This window comes from Onychostoma macrolepis, chromosome 10 (assembly GCF_012432095.1).
Source record: "Onychostoma macrolepis isolate SWU-2019 chromosome 10, ASM1243209v1, whole genome shotgun sequence".
Lineage (NCBI taxonomy): Eukaryota > Metazoa > Chordata > Actinopteri > Cypriniformes > Cyprinidae > Onychostoma > Onychostoma macrolepis.
The window spans coordinates 303,973-324,980 of NC_081164.1; the positions used below are offsets into that span (position 1 = coordinate 303,973).

The 21,008-nt window shown below is 38.6% G+C and overlaps 2 protein-coding genes across 3 annotated transcripts in view; one reads left to right on the plus strand and one right to left on the minus strand.

The window, feature by feature from the left end:
- Window positions 1-6,916, plus strand: part of LOC131548100 (uncharacterized) — a 60,960-nt gene extending 54,044 nt beyond the window's left edge. The window contains exon 6 of the mRNA XM_058789075.1: window positions 6,241-6,916. Within this exon, the coding sequence (XP_058645058.1) occupies window positions 6,241-6,453 (213 nt within the window). The 3' untranslated portion in view covers window positions 6,454-6,916. The remainder of the gene's footprint in view (window positions 1-6,240) is intronic.
- A 311-nt stretch (window positions 6,917-7,227) lies between these two features.
- The window catches only part of prickle2a (prickle homolog 2a), a 51,418-nt gene continuing 37,637 nt past the window's right edge, over window positions 7,228-21,008 (minus strand). For both annotated transcript variants that reach the window (XM_058789074.1, XM_058789072.1), the window contains 6 exons: window positions 19,407-19,544; window positions 18,860-19,063; window positions 18,507-18,693; window positions 10,394-11,320; window positions 9,317-10,233; window positions 7,228-7,914 (listed from right to left, as the gene is read on the minus strand). In XM_058789074.1, coding sequence (XP_058645057.1) covers window positions 9,329-10,233; window positions 10,394-11,320; window positions 18,507-18,693; window positions 18,860-19,063; window positions 19,407-19,544 — 2,361 coding nt within the window. In that variant the 3' untranslated portion in view covers window positions 7,228-7,914; window positions 9,317-9,328. The remainder of the gene's footprint in view (window positions 7,915-9,316; window positions 10,234-10,393; window positions 11,321-18,506; window positions 18,694-18,859; window positions 19,064-19,406; window positions 19,545-21,008) is intronic.

Sequence of the window (21,008 nt, forward strand, 5' to 3'; positions counted from 1 at the left end):
AAGGGAAGTGAGGAGACGAGGAGTAACTCAAAATAAACAGTCCTTTAATGATCCACAATCCAACAAGGGTAACACAAGGCAGGGAGAACACACAGGAACACAACATTGACGTTAATACCGGACCCTAGACTAAGGAAAACACAAGGCTTAAGTACACTAGGTAATTAATAAACACAGGTGGAACAGAATTAACTAAACGAGAACAGGAAAAGGAACAAAACCAAATATGGGCATACAAGAGGTAAAACTAGGACATGGGGAGCACAATTACAGAAAACACAACACAACACAAACATAGGCCTGACATTACCTCCCCCTCCGGGCAGGCGCGTCCACGCGCCTCATAACATCTACCTGGGAGGGGGGGTAACATCTCTCCAGGAGGCCCCTCAGAACAGGTAACACACAGGGATGGCCATGCTCCAGAGCAGGACCTGATCCGGGAGACCCTGGCGACCTGATCAGGGAGTTCAAGACACCATGGCGGATGGATAGTCCAGGGAGCCATGGCGGAGCAGGGAGCTCAGGGAGCCATGGCGGAGCAGGGAGCTCAGGAGGCCATGACGGATTGGCCTCTGTGGCCTTGGCCTACGGCCCAGCCCCTACGGCCAGAGATTTATTAGCCCCCCCCCCCAAAATTACTTGGGGAGAATCTTGGGTCTAGAGGCCCTCGCTGGGCTGGATCTGGGGACTGGAAGCCCTCCTTGGTCTAAACTCAGGAACAGGAGCCCGTTCAGGGCTAGGCTCGGAATCTGAGGCCCTCTCTAGGCCGGACATGAGACCAACAGCCCTCCTTGGGCTGAACGTGGTGACAGGGACCCTCTCAGGGGTGAACTCAGGAACCGATTCCATCGAGGCAACACGAGAAGCAAGCAGCTTGGGAATGGCCTCCATGGCCATGACAGGAGAAGCAGCCTGCTTCTGAGTAACCCCAACAGACAAGACAAGACCGACAAGACTGATTAAAAATGTTCCTGTGGACAATACTTCAGGGGACATTACTTGACTCTGGTCAGGGGCTGGAGCCTGCACTGGACTCTTGGTCAGGACACTGGAGCGAACTTTGGAGCTTGATGCTTGACGTTGGAGCAGCCGGCGGACTCGCAGTACTCGCGGCAATCCCGCCGAACTCCCACGCTTAACCGCTGCGGGCTAGGGTGGAATAGTGAGCGGCGACTTCCAAGCCATGGGGTAAAAAACAGGAAAACAAAAAACTTTCAAAAACGGAAAAAACAAAAACGAGGAGAATGGGTGCCGCTTACTGTTTGGGTCCGGTATTCTGTCACGATCAAACACAAGGGAAGCAAGGAGACGAGGAGTAACTCAAAATAAACAGTCCTTTAATGATCCACAATCCAACAAGGGTAACACAAGGCAGGGAGCTTTCCTGTAGCTCAAATAGTACAGCATGGCGCTAGCAACGCCAAGATCATGGGTTCGATTCCCAGGGAAAGCAAGAGCTGATAAAATGTAAAAACTGTAACTTGAATGCAATGTAAGTCGCTTTGGATAAAAGCGTCTGCTAAATGCATAAATGTAAATGTAAATAGGGAGAACACACAGGAACACAACATCGACATTAATACTGGACCCTAGACTAAGGAAAACACAGGGCTTAAGTACACTAGGTGATTAATAAACACAAGTGGAACAGAATTAACTAAACGAGAACAGGAAAAGGAAGAGGTAAAACTAGGACATGGGGAGCACAATTACAGAAAACACAACACAAACATAGGCCTGACAATTTTAAAGTAGCTAGAAGGCTGGTCAGCTTGCTGTAGCTTGACCTTTATTATTATTATTAATACTGAAAATATTTTATAAACAAAGAAGGTAGTTTGGCCTGTATTGTGCTGCTGCAATTCTGTCTGATAACACAGTAACTACCACGGGGGAAGAAAAAAAAAAATCATCGCTCTGTTGTCAGACTGAAGACATTTTATCGGTAATGTGAACAAAAATCTAAGGCATTTTAAGACTTTTTAAGGACCTGCGGACACCCTGAGCTACCTGGTGAGTGAGGGCAGTGGTGTGAATGAGAAATGGAAACCCTGAAGTGGATCTATTGCAGCAGAGTGATTTGATTGCAAATGCTTGTAGCATGAAATCCATTTTCCTCTACTCCGATCAAATACACTACTCTGCCTGCTGGAGAGGGGAAAAAGGAGCAGTGACTCAGGCCATGTAGCCTCCCCCCTGTACGTTCCCCAGGTTGTATATTCTAGCTATTGTAGAAAGTAATCTGCATATAACAGATATAATATATAAGTCTCATATACTTTACACAGCAAACATACAGTACAGAAGAAATCATAATAGAATATAGTCTGTACGTAAATTAGTGTCTTTGGTGAGTTACACAAGGTGTCTAAGTTAAACCTAGTTTGAAAATAGATGGAATGACTATGATTGCAATAAAAACACGTTTTTATTGCAATCATAGTCATTCCATCTATTTAAAAAAAAAACTGCACAGCAGAGCTCATGATGCGATGACTCAGATACATGCAGAATGATAATTTAACCCCCCAGTGCACACACCATCTCTATGGTTACCATGGATGAGGCAGTAGGTGCTATTTTGAAGTGATCTGGTAATAGCTAGCAGCTCAAACACACATAGTTACCTATAGTAACTACAAGACAGACTGCAGTAATGATTTCAAGTCTTTTGATCACAGATGCCTACTTCTCTACACACAAATAACAATAATGGTAATACAGATTAGGGAACACTATTCAATATTAACTAGTTGCTTATTAGCATTCATATTTATAGAGTATTGACTGTTTTTAGTACTTATAAAGCACATATTAATACTTTATTCTGCATATTCTAGATCCCTTAACCCTGCCCCATACCTAAACATATCTACTACAACAACTCCCTTACTTACTACCAATAAGCAGTGTATTAGGAGTTTATTGAGGAAAAACACTTCAATCGTTAATAATGAAAGTGTTCCCTAAAATGTTATCATAATTTTATCAAAGGTGAAATGCAGGATTATTTTGTAATTGCTCTGCAATTTAGAAATTGAACATTGATTGGCAATTATTTGGTTTTATACAGTGACTGGGAAGGCACATTCCACACAATGTATAGATAGGCTATCTCTTGCACATGATAACTTCCAAAATAAGTTAAACTAATTTGCTGTCATTAATATATTGTATGTTAAAAGAATATTTACATAAACATTCTTTTATTAATCTCATCCCAGTCTTTTAAGTCCATTCACAGTCTTATTTTTTTGTTTAATATTTGTATATAATATATTTATTTTATTTTCCACTTCATTTCATGTATCTCTTAGGGATGCACCGAAATGAAAGTTGCACTTGGCCGAAAATAGAAACTGAAAATGCTTTGTAATAATTATTTACTATTTTATTAAATAATATAAAGTAATTTTGTAAGACTCAATAATTTTAATGATATTGAATTTAGAAAACACAAGTCAATAAAATAACCACAGTTTTATTGAAAGTAACACAATAAAATTGGCCAGAAAATATATTAATATTAAATATCAATACGTGACCTGTTCTGGCAAAATGAGTTACAATGATCAAATTTTCAAAAATGAGTTATTTTTAATTTCACATTCTCCATTAAAAGACCTTCAAAATGACATATGACTGCAATCGGACAAAAAATGACTGAGCTACACCTGAAGTTGATAGAGTCAGCAAACTCAATTCTTAAAAGTTAAAGTTTTCTGAAGGTTCCAAAGTAAAATCACCTAGCAACATTGCATCTTTTCCTGCACTTCTTTTCTTAATAGTAATTATTACTATATTAATAATCACAATATAGCTATTTTTTTATCTTTGTTATTATAAATAAAAACAGATGCAAAAAAAAGCAGGGGAACAAATATAAGAAAGAAACAAATAATGCATTAACTTTTCCATTTTACATCTAAACAAAAGCATTCAAGTAAGAAAAACAAATAATCAAATGTAAAAATCCCTTTAGTGTGTTCATTACAAATAAACTGATTATTAAAAATACAAAAGCAGGTCAATCAACTGCAGGAAGTTATTGCCAATTTTATTTTATTGTTTGATTGAGACAGACGGCCTGTATATTAAGACCTATTGTAATGCACGGATCTAATGTAATGTTACACATCAGATGTTTTTCCCCAACAGTTCCCCAAACATTCACTTAAGACATAACAGATTATGTTTGCGTGGACAAGATCAAATACTGATTTCATTTAGTTCATAGAAGTTAATTGATCAAGAAAATCTATTTATGACATTATTTTTGACAGCATCCTCATTTCACAGCATGTTTACACAAGTGCCTAAAACTTTTAACAGTACTGTAGCTTTGCAGGTAGGTTTCTTGAAGCATCTTGGAGACGTTGCCACAGTTCTTCTGGATTTAGTCTGTCTCAGTTTGTTCTGTTTCTTCATGTCATGTAATCAATCTGATATTTCCTCCTGACACACTACAGCAAAAGATAGAAATAACTGACTTAAACCCATTTTTTAGCTGCTGAAAATACTACTGTTCTAAGAATTTTGTCCACTGCTGTATCTTAATTCCACACTATTTTGTCATTCTTCATTTAAAAGAAAATGTATTAATAATAATAATTTTTCCTAATCCCAGGATACACAGGTTTGTTTACACATTAAACTCGTCACCACGAGAGAAAGGCCTTCCCTCAACATACAATCTCAAGACGTCTTCACATTGCATGTCTTAGACTCAACATACTATGACATTCCATTCTGTTACTATTTCGTGACCATAAAACAAAGTGACACAAACATGTCCCTTCCCAGTCACCATAGTTTTATGTAACCCTGATCAGACATCCTATGAGGCAAAACCACATAAATAGTGCACAAAATACAATTAGATGTTATATAGAAGAAAGTACGGACATACTGCAAACAAACAAGATAGTACAGACATACAGGGATTACACAGTAGAGATGGAATATAACACTAATATAAGAAAAACTGAAAATTAAATAATGGATTTACAACCCTCAGAAATCTCAGAAAGAACTAGGAAAGCTAGAGGGAAACATTCAGAAAAATAAAATAGGGAAAATTTGGGGGGATGCCAAACCAGTGATGATTTTGCTGTTGTACGGCCCTCCAGTCCAAGCTAGTTCACAGAAAATATCTGGAGTACCATTCAGGGCCATTGAATGGACCCCGCGGCGAACGGACCGAGGGGGAAAATACCTCATTCCATTCAAGAGTTATAGCCATTTTAGTAAAAGTGGCCCTGCCCACTTTGAACGTTTTGGCATCCTGTTGCGACTGACAATGGAACTTTGCTTTGATAACTTTTGCTGTTCAGACTCCAGAGAATTTTCCTGCACTGGTACCATGTAACTTGTAGTGTAAAACTATATTTCTATAAATCAGGGACCACATTTACATTTTTTGGCCACTTTTGGGTTTTCTCATAATAAAAATATTTAAACTACAATAGGGTATCTGGGCTTCGCACTTGAATCCCTGAAAATAATAATAATAATCTTTACAAATACAATAGGGTTTCAGCAATTCGTGCTTGAACCCCTTATTAGTGGTATCACGTGAATAAGTAATTTAGACATAATTTATTATTTGAGAGTAACCACTCCACGCTTGCTCTCATTAACAAGCACACACACACCAGTCAATGTTTTCCCCATGGTGCTTATAATTAGAAAAGTATAGTTGTATATTTTTGTTTATGTAGCCTACATCAATTAGACGATGTAACTTGTAGCGTGAAACTACAGTTCTATAAAGCAGAGACCAAATTGACCGGTTTTGGCTTTCTCATCAGCCATGAAACTTCATTTTGCATTATTTTTAAGAGTAGTTGTAGCCTATGTTTATATCTCCATGACAATGAGAATATTTCTGTTTTTTTCTCCTCGTATTAGTGACAGACAGATCATTGTCACCTGCAGCTTTTTTCAAAATATTCCAATCTCCATCTTTCACAAAAATAATACAATTATAATGTCTCAAATTCTGTAAGGTCCATTTTCCCCTTAATGTGTATTTAGTCATAATAGTGACTATCTTGTCAAACTGCTAATTAATTAATTAGAAATTGCTTGATAATGTCAGATAATATACTGTTAAGTGTTTTGTCTTCTTTTGTACTTACATGCATCAATAGAAGTGTGTTTTTGTTTATCTGTGGTGCTACTGTTAATTCATTGTTTTGTAATGTTTTGTGTATGTATTGCCAATAATCCATACAGGTATATCGGCAGGACTGTGATACATTTGGCATGGTTGTGAAGATGTTGGTGGCCAAGGATCCATCCTTGGAGAAGCCAATTCAGCTGTCTCTGCGTGAAAACCTGAGGGACATTGGCATGCGTTGCATCAAGGCCATGGAGCAGTTCATCCATGAGTATGATTCCAGAGAGCTAGACACTCCATCCACCTCCCAACTGCATTCCATCAAGTGAAGACTGCAAACACTTGGCTAAATCCAGCAGCTTATTTGCTACTCATACACGCTATCCATTTCAACTTTAAAATTTGCCCCACTTTATCACACCTTTAGCTATATTAGTGTTTCTTTAAACAATTTTCATATAAGTAGTCAATAAAAAATTACTTTTATTACACATTTGTATTCCTTTTGGCAAACAGAGGATGTTCCACTTATCTGTAATCCCACAAAACCAGTGAGGAAAGATTTTGTCATATAACATATTTGTCATTAACAAAATTCATGAAAATGTAACGTTTTCTGCCTTATATTGGTTGCAAACAGTACCTACAACATTTGTTCCTTGTTGAGCAACAAGCTTTAAATATTGGTGGTCATCAGAGTAAAAAATAAAGAATTTGTTGTATATAAACTTAAAACACACATCATGTGAATTGTTAGTTGCAATTGTGATAAAATAAAGTGTTACCATAGTAGATTCAGTATATCTGTCTACATGTTTTACAAATAAAACTGTCTTCCACTAACCTGCAGAATTGTAATGCATTACATGTGAGATTACAATTAAGATGACATACAAGATTGTGAGTAAATTCACAGGAGAGGGTTATCCAAAACTGGAGCAATATTTAAAGAAACACAACCTTAGGGAAAAGTTTGGATTCAAAAAGTTTCACCCTATTTCTGACAATTTGTCCAGAAAATAAAATATAAAATATGTTTTTTAATAGATCACTTCAATTGTAATAATCTGAAACTTCATTAAAGGCATTGTTTGTTTGTTAATAGTTATTTAATTCACATACAAGACATGAACTGGGGATACACATGCAGTCACCATAAAATTCTACACTCTACAATATGATACAAATAATGCATCTGAGGATACAAAATATAGAAATATTTAAGACAATATTTACAGAACTTTTACAATACTACATTATTTTTATATATAGTTTTTATTATTAGGAAAACAATTAATTTTAAGATATTATTTGTAAATGGTATTTAAATGACTTTGGAAAAGACAAAATATTGCATTTAAAACCATAACCAACATTGCCCAGCAAAATGATAAACATTTTTAAAAAGTTTAATTTTAAAACAACATTAATAAAACAAGTTGAAAACCATGAAGAGCGCATACTAGGAAACTATTTATAACAATTAACAGTAAGCAGCATGGGGATTATGGTAAACCGTATTGCCACAAAATCATACCAAAAATTAAGGGGGAAAAAAGAAAAGAGAGAATGTACCCTTGACTAGAACCAGAATCGCAACCAAAAAATCTGAAAACAGATAAGACAATAGTTGTAATTAGATTTTTTGAGTTAATGGTATATTCTGACCAGTAATCCCAAATTCATTTCAAGAATAACGCAACTGAACAACGATTTAAGACATTTCAGCGCAAGTTAAAAATCCATATGCAAATTCTGAATGTTAAGTGCCCACTGAGTCTTCACTTCCCCTGAAATGAAGTTATATCGCAGATTGTTATTGCACAAATTTCTACAAAACAAAATTCATATTTTATCAACAGATAAAGTTCAATGTGCTGTTCAAATAAACAGAGGTTAATACTTTTGATCATTGTGCAATCTCCAGTCACAGTAAACACATGAGTTCAGATCAGAACATGATCTATTACATATGTAATGACTGAAACATGCTTCAATTGGATTTCAACCCATAGTTATAGGATAATTGAGAACAAACACATGCAGTACACAACAGAAGTGAGTACACCCCTGTGCAATATCAATTAAAATGTAAAATGAATTTAAAAAAATTGTCACCTGTCAACAATTGCGTTATTACTATATGTAGTGCATTTCCTCTTATGAGCAAAAATTATTACTTTAGAAAAATGATGTTGAAAATACAGGCCCTTCAAAAACTAAAAAGTGAATAGAGTACAACAAGGCTAAAGGCCTTTCTTAAGAAAAATGTGTTTATCGCTACTACTAAAGTGTCAGATTGCCAAAAAAACAACAACCTTCCATTGCAAACATTTATATATATATATATATATATATATATATATATATATATATATATTTGTATATATTTTATACCTTATTTCATTATAAATGTGGTGACTATCTCTAAAGACACCCAACTTAATATATCGTATTTATCATCTGAATCTAACCATGTTAATTATTGTGCCTTTAGACCCAACAGCAGGAGCAGCAGTACTTTTTACCCCCCAAAAAACATACTTTTACATATTCTTCCGTTACTGTAAAAACTGTTGCTTTAATTATCTGAAACAAAACTGAAAAACCTTAACAAAACCTTTGTCTCAAAATATAGTAAATTTTATTGATTATCATTTGAATAAATAAACAAATTAATTAATATTAGATCAAAGTAGCCCAGAATTTTTGTGTTGCTTTCTGCCAAATTCACATGTGCATAGTCAAACATGGTTAAGTGCTGAAGTGAATTTTTGTGCCATCTAGTGATGTAAAGGAGAATGAAGTCAAATGTGCCTTTTATCCCAGCGCACCTTTAGCCCTGTTGTACTCTACATATTTGATGACACACACACAAGGTGGATAATATGTGGTCATTCAAACAAAACTGATTCTTCCAATGAACCTAATTGCACGAACATGCACAGTAAATTTCCCGGTGTTAAATCAACACCGCTTGGTGTACATATGGGAACCCATATGTACACCAAGCGGTGTTGATTTAACACTGGGGAATTTACTGTGTGGTTATAAAATAACCTGTGAACATAAGAACTTTTTCAGTTTTGGACCTATGGGTTGTATCTATCTGCATGTCTGTTTGTACTCACTGTACTAACTTTTGTTGTATACCGTATACCCACTCTCACATACACACACTCAGATACTCACATTACCATTTGCTTATGATATGATGCAGTTCTTGCTCTTCCGCCGTTTGCGTGTATGTAGTTGAGTGTGACCACCCATCACTGTAGGACTATAACGATGTCGCAATTCCTCGTTGTCAAAGTATCGCAGCTGCACTGGTCGTGGAATGACTTCACCCAGAAGGTAACCATCATCCTCTGACACCTCTGACGAAGAGGAACAGGTTGAGCAAAACTGATCTTCATCCTCAACTGTTTCTCCATACCTACCCATATACTGTCCAATCTGTGGACCTCCAGGATCCTGCAAGGTGAGGTCAGAGGTGGTTCGAGGACAAGGCCTAAAGAATTGTTGTCGATACCCATAATTTGCTCCAAAGAGATTGTGAGACACTCTTGACGCGGATGGTCGCTCAAAGTCATTGTGAAATCTATGAATGGGGTCCCCAGGGAAACTCTGATTGTCTGTGGCTAAATGCAGGGCATTGTCTGACCGAGAGCGGCGGGAGCGGTAGTGATATTTGTGACCTTTGTGGCCTTTGCGGTGGTGATGTTGACGTTGGCGCTGCTGTCTGGGTGAGTCTTGTGTCTGAGTGCGTCTTGGCCGTGGTGTCATTGCTTGGGCATTACCTTCCTGCATACAGGACATGCTTCCTGCAAGACCAATGTGACCTTTGACTGGATCCTCAAAACTTAGACCTCTAGGTGAATCCCAATATAGTGGAGGAGGGTACCTTACTCTGACAGGCATGCCAATATCAGCAAGAGGTCTTGGGACAGAGCTCAGGGATTCAGTGCTGCGGAACTGCATTGATGAGTTTAATGTACCCATGGTAACTTTATCAGACACATTTACCCTAGAGTCTTTACTCAGGTCAGGCATAGAAAATCGAGAGAAGTGCTCCTGACGCCTGTTGGTCCCATCTAAAGAGTTTCCTGCTGAAAACAAACAATGGACAGAGATAAGAAATAGTTATACAACATAAAAAGTGTTACAGTTTGAATAAACCAATTAATGTCTTGTTTTGAACATACTTCTGTCAGGTAGTGATATGACGTGTCAACATATATGTACCAGTCTAACTGAATTGATGCATACCTGTAGTGTAGGAAAGGGCCAGTGAGTCAGCAGAACCTCTTGGTGTTTGTTCTAGTGGTGTAAGTTCACCAAAGCTTGGCCCAAATTGGTGCCTGCTCCTAAGCAACGGAGGACGCATCTCTCGGGGGAAGCCTTGCATGCTTATACTGCGTTTGTCCAAAAATCCAGAATTACGGCTTGATACTTCATTGAAGCTCATTTGTGTTTTGAGCTTAGGAGCATGAAATTCAGGTTCCTGGCCATGGTGCATCCAGTTCTCATTGAAAGAGTGGCCCCTCAGAGCAGCCATGACTGGAGGCTTTTTGGAATTACTCCCAGGTTGTTCTTTGGACCAAGATTCTGGACTGCTCACTATCTTGGGTGGCTGATTGGGAGAAGGAGGGTAAGCACTACGCATGCTACATTGGCTTCGTAGCTGATGGGGATTTGGAGATGTGGAGGAATCTCTTTGTTGAGACTCATAGGAATCCCTGTTTACCCAAACTGACTGCTCACGGTTCAGACTTGGAGACCGACTTGGGGTTCTACTTGGGGCTCTCGTTGGTGTGCGATGGGGTGTACGGCTGGGAGCTGGGCTGGAGATGCTCAGCAAATCCATTTTAACAGCTAGAGGCTCTGCATCCCCGACCAATTGTGTAGGGCCAGATGATGATTGTCGTACACCTTCACCTTTGCCTTTTGTCCCATCCTTGCCAATCTGAGCACTGTGGCGTGACTGACGAGAACGGGCACTCTGGAAAGCAGAGTCTGAGGAGTCTGACAACTCAGGTTCATCCCCTTGGCTGCAGAGACGGGAACAGTAGATCAAACCTTGTTTCGGCAGGAAGGGACGACCCAGCAAAGACTGATTGCAGCGAGCACAGCTGAAGCACTCTTCAGTGGCATGCCAGTGTTGACCTTCATATGCCATCTGACCTTGGTCTATACCTAAAACACATTACATAAAAATGACATTAGAATAAAATTATTCTTGGCTGATGATTACTTTAAATGTAGTGTGAGAAAAAACAGTACTGGGATCTCAATTCACATTTTCACATTCATTCAATTTTTTTCACAAAGATTAGATTTTGCAGTGTAGTGTTACATTCAAAGAGACACATTCGTATCTTAACTACACATGAATGTGTCTTCAAGGGTACTTCCCCAGTGATAAGCTGTTGAACCTCTAAAAAAACAATTTTCGTACAGTGTTGCAAAGCTTTGTGTGACAATGCATACAAATAAGTTCAATAAGTTTATTTTTTACACATCCTTTATTTTTGTTAGTAGAGTAATGCTTAAAGGGACCATCTGTACCAACACCAGTGGAAGGTGAACTGCAGCCAGCTACTTACTGCTAATGCTCATGCTGGTGCTCATGCACGCACCCCATAGTGATGTAAATGAGCGTCGGCAAAACTGTGTATATATTGTACAAGAGACTAAACATGACAAGGTAAGAGCAACAATAGGTATCCTAAGGTAATTAAGGACAGATAAGGTAATTAAAATTTAACTGTTATGAATGTTTGACAATGAACTACCTAGATCTGGCTACTCAAAACTATAATTTGAAATAATCCCTTCTCTTATACTGGTATATTGATACTGTATATTGAGTGCATTTATGTGATAGCTTATGCCAGTGTTGGCTAGCTAAACAGTCTTATTAAATTTGGTGGATGATAACAGTAATTATTAGCAAAGTAGATAGCACAAATAAAATAAATACACATACTAATAAAATATGCTGACATACTTCTGTATTAACGTGATTCCAGTACAACTTCATTAAATCGATGCACTAGAACAGTGGTTTTCAAACCCTGGGTCTTAAAAAATGGGTCGCCAGGATGATTTAAGGAAAACTTATGTAACCAAGTTTAAGACTCAGGAAAGAAGCAACTAAATAACATAAACAACAAAACTAAAGTAACCGGCAGCTGCCTCAGGTCAGAATCAAATGTGTATGTGTTTACGCTCTGTTTTTGCAGCGTTGTACATTGTAGCAAATCAGAGACATATCTGTTGATTTCTATAATGCAATAGCCAATCAGAGGAGCTTTAGTGAGTCAGAATGCGAGTGTTCTTGTTCAGTCCAGAGTTCTGGAAGCTCGCGACGCGAAACCTCTGATTATAATGAAGAAAGTGCAGAAGGGATGTGGGCTAAATAAGAGATTAATTGTGCCGTGTTGACAGATTCATTGATTATAGAGGAATTAGCTCACGATAAACTGAAATGAGTGACAGCTTCTTAAGGAAGCGCACTTTGCGCGCTTTCTTTGGTGTATATAGCCTATTCTCCTTTCAGAATTTGAGTAAAAGTTTTGTTTTTCATGCTGCTAAGAGGACCAATGTGGCATACTTGCAACAAACCTTCATAAGTGGCATCCGCATATTCTCTCGAAATCGCAATGATATTGTGATAATCATAACTATGGACTGGACAAAATATATGTCATGTCAGAATAGATGTGCATGAAGGCAAGCACACTCACTAATTTCAGAAGCATCAACAGTGATTTGATTTTGGAACAGAGAATCCTTCCGGAGCTCTACGGTGGGACTCGAGATCGGTCTGTAGCGCAGTCAATTTTAAAAGAAAAAAATAGGGTCGCTCTGAAAAAAGTTTGAAAACCACTGCACTAGAATATACATTTTATAATCAAGAAACATTACAGTACATGTTTACCCTAGTATTCCGTGAAAGTTATTCATATTCCCACTTGGCCAGATGGGATTCACTGGATCCTCTAGAGGGTGCTATGGGTGCCTTAATGGCGCAACTAAGTCAAAGACTTAAAGGATTCCTCATTCCTGAGGTGCACACTAGCAACGTTTCAAAGACCGAAGCTTCTTAAAGAAAGGACTCAAAGAGTGACTCTTAAGAGAGGAAGCCATCGATGTTTGATTCAGGCTGGCATCCAAGGAGGCTCCAGAAAGCCTAAGAATATCTGTTCAGAAAAAGTTATAAACTCAAAACAACAACTCTCGAAATGAGAGAAGGCCTAGCAACACTCCACACTAGTGTCAATGGCTAAGGAGGCTCCCAGGAAGCCTACAACTTAGCAAACTACTGTCTAGCCATGCTCTTGGAGTGGAGGCCTCAGTATGTACTACTCTCCAAGTCGATAAGAGACCTAACAATGCCCCACGCTCAGGGTCTCTTGAAAGGAGGCTCACAAAGAGCCTACTACTTACAATTACTCTTTGAGCAGAGGCCTGAATGAGAGGAGGCCTAACCCTAACCCTAACAACTTTTACAGTATGCAAGGAGGCTCACAGGGAACCAAGTCAACTTGGCAAACCTGCTCTGGTTAAGAGCAATTGGGATCTAACACCGATAGAAATGTGCAGGATTTCAGGAAAGGCACAAAGCAGTCAGTGCATGGTCTTACCATAAACATTAATTTTTAGAGAGAGCACGAAGCAGTCAGAGCATGCTCTTACTATAAACATAGACTTCAGAAAAGGCATGAAGCAGTTAGCGCATGCTCTTAACAAAAACATGGATTTTCCTAACGGAGCTCTAAAGAGCGAAAGCCTCCATAAAGATAACCCTCTAAAGTGGGAGGAGGTCTAATAATGCTTGCAGTAAACAAGGAGGCTCACAGAGAGCCTAACAACTTAGCTAACTACTGGCAGAGCTCTAGGGGTGGAGGTCTCAACATAACGACTCTCTTAACCGAGATGAGGCCTAACTACACCCAGCATCCTGAACATTTTGCAAGGAGGCTCACTGAGAGCCTACGACTCACATATACTATACAAGCAGAGCTCTAAGGAGTCTGAGGCCTCAGTAAAGATAACCCTCTACAGCAAGAGGAGGCCTAACAACGCTCGCAGTGGGTAAGGAGGCTCGAAAAGAGCCCGACTACCTAGATAACTACTGGCAGAGCTCTAGGAGCGGAGATTTCAACATAACGACTTTCTAAATCAAGAGGAGACCTAACTACACCCTATACTAGGACATTACGCAAGGAGATTTAAAGATAACCTACAACTCACAATCACTATCCTAGTGGAGCTCTGAAGAGCAGAGGCCTCGCTAAACACGACTCTCTATAATGAGAGGAGACCTAACAATGCTCGCAGTAAGGCTCAAAGGGTGGCTCAAAAATGGCCTAACAACTCAGCTAAGTACTGGCCGAGCTTTAAGAGCGAAGGTCTCAGCATAATGACTCTCTAAATTGAGAGGAGACCTACAACTCGCAGTTGCTATACTAGCAGAGCTCTGAAGAGCAGAGGCCTCAATAAAGACAACACTCTATATTGAGAGGAGGCCTAACAACACAGGCAGGAGCCAAGGAGGCTTCAAAAAGAGCCTGACAACTTAGCTAACTACTGACTGAGATCTAGGAGAGGAGGTTTCACATGACAACCTAACCACTACCACCAACCTAACCACGCCCCAAACTCAGGACATTTTGCAAGGAGGTTCACAGAGAGCCTACAATCCACAATAGCTATCCTATAGGAGCTCTGTGAAGCAGACACCAAAATAACTCTCTATAGCAAGAGAAGGCCTAGCAATGCTCATATTAGACCTGGAAGCTCAAAGAGCTTAGCAACTTAAACTACTCAGCCGAGCTCTAGGAGCGGAGGTCACAGTATCACGACTCTCTAGTTTGATAGGAGACCTAACTACCCTGCACACTCAGGACATCTTACAAGGAGGCTCAAAGAGAGCGGAGGCCTCAATGAAGAGAAATCTCTGAAACAAGTGGAGGTCTAAACATAGCAACCAGTAACCAAGAAGGCTCAGGAAGAGCCTACTACATAGTTCGCTGTTCACATAAACAACGCATTCACACCCAGCCTCTAGCACAAAACCATCAATAATCTCATCATCATCAGTCTGTCTGGAATGACATGAAGATACAGAACAAACTGAGACAGACTAAATCCAGAAGAACTGTGGCAACATCTCCAAGATGCTACAAGAAACCTATCTGCAAAGCTACAGTACTGTTAAAAGTTTTAGGCACTTGTGTAAAAATGCTGTAAAATGAGGATGCTGTCAAAAATAATGTCATAAATAGATTTTCTTTATCAGTTAACTTCTATTAACTAAATTAAATCAACATTTAGTGTGACCATACTTTGCATTTAAAGCAGCTTTTGCCCTTGGTGCACTTATTTTTCAGGTAGATTTGCAGGTAGGTTTCTTGAAGTGTCTTGGAGACGTTGCCACAGTTCTTCTGGATTTAGTCTGTTTCAGTTTATTCTGTTTCTTCATGTCATTCCAGACAGACTGGATGATAATGAGATCAGATCTGGAAGACGATGAGATCAGAACTTCTCCCCTGAGAAATACAAGCTTTGTCCAAGGCCTGAAAGTACATATAGCAGTGATTGTATGCATGTCAAAATGCATTTCTGAATCACTTGAACAGGAGCTTGTGTCAGATTACGGAGATCATTTTGAATTTAAAGGGGTCATCGGATACCCATTTTCCACAAGTTGATATGATTCTTTAGGGTCTTATTGAAAAGTCTATAACATAATTTGGTTAAAATTTCTCAATGGTAGTGTAAAACAACACCTTTTTTTACCATGTCAAAAACAGTTCCTTTCACAGCGACCCGTTTTGTTGCATGCCCCTTTAAATGCTAATGAGCTCTGCTCACCTCACCCCTCTCTTCTGTGGGTGACTAGCCGTACTGTTTACTTTAGCTGCATTTAGCCACAGTACTTGCTAACACGCACATTATTGGGAAAGGCAATTTGCAAGATTCGTAAAAAAAACCCTGATACTCCCTTCTTCTGTAGGTGAAGCTGGATCACAAATAATTTGTGCAAACATAGATGAATTTAGGTGGATCAGGGAGCGCATTCCCTTCAAAACAAACATAATCCACTGCATCTTCAGCGGCTCGGATGTTGGGAGTAAATGACGACTGCTATGATCATTATTACATCCAACAACAGAACACCTCAATCGCTTAGGAGACATTCTTGTCTACACCTGCTCCGGAGTCGAAACAATGGCAAACTCTTTCCAGTTCAATCATTGCGAGTCTAAGGTAAAACGCCAGTGTCAATCAACTATTGTGGGAGCGGCTAGGGTACGTGTGATGTCACACAGCCAAGCATCTGAGAACGGCTTGATTTGAGAAAGGGGTTATTATTTTGGGGGATTTAAAAAAAAAAAACACTGGGTGAATTTTTATCATTATGGGGTGGATGTGTACACACACTGCCAACACACATTTATGTTCAAACAACATGTAAAAGTGAATTTAGCATCCGATGACCCCTTTAAGAGCTCTCTCTACTAGGGGACTAGTAGTTCTAGTAGTTCTAGGTGCAAAATCCCCTTATGGCTTTGGGGAATAGTGTTCCAGAAGAGGAGTGATAGTGCATCTTTTATTTGCACAAATAATGCAATATATCAGAGGGCGGGATATGCCATCAGCCAATTCTATATAGGCTTCACTCAATCATCACACCTGAAGAGTGTTTAAATAGCATCAACATCTGACGCAGCATCTTGTACCCTACTCAGGGAAACAGGGTTTCATACGTAACCAAGATGTTATGTTCTAGTTCTCCTTGATTGTAGGAAATGTAACGGGATTAATTTGCCTTCATAAATTCCTAAAGATGAACAGTCTGATATAGGGAATCTTTTACAAACATTCTCGGATAGTAAACGGGCTTGTGTTACTTCTGCCAACTTGATTTGATGCATTCAGTGTGGACATTGCAGCATGATGTGATATAACAATGCCCACAACTGGTATACACTCAAGCTGCATCTGAAATTGCCCCGTACCCTTATATAGTGCACTATTTGAAGGGACAGTCATCTAGCATGGACTAGAGAACACCCATGCACTGTGAAAATGCAGTACTTCCAGCAAATGAAGTGCCTAAATCCACTCACACATTTTCATTCACTGCTTCAAGTGGACTTTATTAGTGGACTAATGCAGGGAATAGTGATGAGGGTATAGGGGGCTATATTGCACTACAACTGTGGTGTAGTCCCAATTCAGAATATTTTACTTTAGCACTGTCAACATTTCTTTACATTTTTTAAACAAATATTATTGTTCCCAACTGTAATTAGCACTTTTAAAACTTCTAATAATATAATAACACACCTATAATAATAATATAATAATAGAAAATATTGATAATACACCACATGGATGCTGAATTCTGACAATCAAGACAGTCTAATGTGTGCTTTTTTTCTTTTGTAAATGCACATCTAAAGTAGTTTCATAAAAAAAAAAAAGAGTTCAATTATTAATTAAACCTGTAGTCAATTATAGTTTTACATAATAAAATTATTGTTAGTTTCTGTCCCTAGCACTTTTCAAACACACCCAAGCAAGTGCAATATCACATATGGACCAAAAATAGATACACAGTTAACAGTTCACACAGTTAATATTTTTGCACTGCCTTTATGAACTACTGTAAACTCAATTTGATGATATGTTAACAGGGTTTGTGTTGCATGTCATAGACAACAATGTTAGCATCTACATTTATTTTAATTGAATTTAAATTTTAATCTCACAAGAAGTAGTAGGTCATCTGGGCAGTTTTCGCCGAATGTTTTATGAATAGTGCAAATTCAGACAAACTACTTATTTAACATGCTTGTATTGTGTTATTTTATTGAAGTATTCATGAATTGCTTTTATTCTACTATATAGTACGGAAGTAGAAATGTTCATATGCGGTGTGACTCTCTGACACAAATAAAGTCCAATCATACTTGTAAGTGTAATCTGTAATTTAGGGCTAGTTTAGTGTAATTTAGAGCTCTTTGAGTATAACTGATCAAACAGCTTAAGTTTGTGAATAAAAGTCAAAAATAGCAGTCTAAGGAAACACAACAGCAGATTCATGTCATGGAGACTAGAAATGCAAATGGGTGTGCATTCATGTATGTGCATTCATTCATTTATAGATAGCCATAAGATATGTGGGTATGTGTGTAATCTACTGTGATCTTAGAAAAAATAATAATAATTTGTTCATTTTGCTGCATGCAGTGCTGATTTGCAGCACTCACTTTTATTATTCTACCTGAACAAATGCAAAACCCAGAAGCAGTTGTACTGTAATGAGGGAAGAAAGAAAACAAGATTCATGAAGGTCCTTCCTTACCTATGTGATCTCCACAAGAGTCACAGTATTCTGCATAAAGTGACTCAAAGCAGTTGCAGCAGTGAGGATGTCCCTCGCGCATGATGTAGCGCTGACCCCCTAGTGGGGCCTCACACTCATAACAGCAGAAATGTCTCATGTGCCAGTGCTGCCCCTCTGCTTCTGTGCACTCATCTGCAAAGATAATCTATAAAAAGAGACACAAATTAATTAAGGAGTTTAATATTCTGAAGCAAGGCTTCTGGGTACAGACTTGTCAAAGGTAACCTATAGGAAATGTTTAGGCATGCTAACGGGATCAAGGTTGATTTCAGTCAGTGGACGGATGCTTGGATTTTACACTGTTGGCTTACCTCATCACATGCTGAGCAACGCGGCTTAAGTCGTTCAGCATGGTGGCGGCCACAGTAGATCTTTCCATCCAGGTGGAAGTAGATGAGATCTACCAATAGCTCAGAACACAAACAGCACACAAAACAGTGAGGGTGCCAACACAGGCCATGGCCAAGCCGTGAGGCAAACACTGCAATGTCACCACCGTTGATCTGGTCTCCACACTGTGTGAGAAGGACATGATGTCATTTGGCAGCCTCTCTGAGTAACATGCAATGTTTAATCCTTATTGAAAAATATACTGAAACATTTATACTACAGCTAGGGTTTGCATGGCTATTCGTTTTTACTAATCCTGTTCACTAGTCCAGAAAAGTAATTCACTGGTCGATCAGTGAATGTTTAACTTTACTGGTGGTGGCCACATAGTGACTATCAGTGAGATGATGAGGATTAGAAACGGAAGCTCCACTAATAGATGAATACTGTTAGCATTTTCATAAATGTGTGCTAGCTTCTAGGTTAGGGTAAGGTATATGTGGTGTTATTTGGTACTCGTATATGTACCTGTTCACATATAGCTCCAGATACAGTGAGGGGTAGAGGTCGGACAGTGCCTCTGCCTAGATTGTCTCGCTTTCGCTGGTTACTGAAGATCTTTAATTCACGCTTTTCTTCTTCATCCAGTGAGGTACAGTAACGAACCTGACATCAGTACACATCATCAGTAAGTAAGCAAGCAAGCATCATCAAAGATCAACTACTGTAAATTTTTACTTGATGATATTCATTCAGCGGTGTTATAAAATGCCGATGAATACACACCTGTGACTGCACATTCAATATTAATAGTTGACAATCATAAACCACAATACATGAACTATATTTCATGGCACAGGAAATGTTTCATCAGATTAATACTATTAATAAAAGTGCATTAAGCATTGCCACCTTTTTAAAAAGAAAAATATATATATATATATTTATATTTTTTTATTTCTACTCCACTTTGCCTAAGAATGACTTACTTGTGGTAAAATCACTACCATACTGCATCAAATGGATTTTTGTTTTATGAAATTTCTACATAGATTTTATTGTAGATCCTAGGATTACAGATTAATACATCTGTAACCTGTAAATGGTTACGATTGTAAATGTAAAACTGCAATATATATACTGTATATGTGTGTGCGTGTGCGTGTGTGTGTGTTTGTGTTAAAGACCAGGGCCCGTATTCTTAAAGAAAAAGACAAAAAAAAAAATTCTTAAGTCTTTGCTTAAAAGTGATTCAGGACCAACCTGAGAGCAACTCTGAGCGAGGAAAAGACAAAAACTTTTATCTCAGTGAGGAGGCGGGGCTGACCCGGTTGCTAGCTATGACACAGTCTTTTGAAGACTGTGATTGGTTGGTTGTCCAAGAAGGAAATAAAAGAACGCTTTTAAGAGTAGGGTTTATTATAAGCCTTCACTTTGAAATTACAAAGTGTTTTCCTGTTTTACCGTACTCTCACACACACACACACACACACACACGCACATTATATATGTATATATATTCTTTATTTTTTTATTTACCATGCTGTCATACTTAACGTATTTTATAGGAAATACACAATGAGGTTCTGAAAGTGCTGTAACAGACCCAAATCACCGCTGCTGCAGAGTTGATCCCTGCACCATCTAATGTGTAGCGTCTTATTAACTCACTGTCATGCATTGTGTGCAACACATGTCGGTAACACTTTATTTTGATGGTCCCTTTTGAACATTCTGTTGACACCAAGTAATGTTGCAACTACATGTCAACAAACTCTCATAAGAGTATTAGTAGACTGTCTGCTTCATATCTACTAACTCCTGATTGTGTTGGTCTCCCAACAGATATTCTACTGACTATAAGTAACTTTGCAAGAACGTGCCAACTTAATCTAACCCTAACCCTACCAGTCAACTAATACACTACTAACACTATAATGAGAGTTAGTAGAAATGTAGGTGCAACATTACTTATAGTCAATAGAATGTGTTAAAGGGACCATCAAAATAAAGTGAAACCCACATTTCTTCTCTCTCTTCATGTTTCGTCCATTTTGTCCGCTGCTAAAGAAATTCTTAAGCCTCTTAAAAGTCCTCGTCCGTACTCCTAACAATTTTGGACCTTAAGAC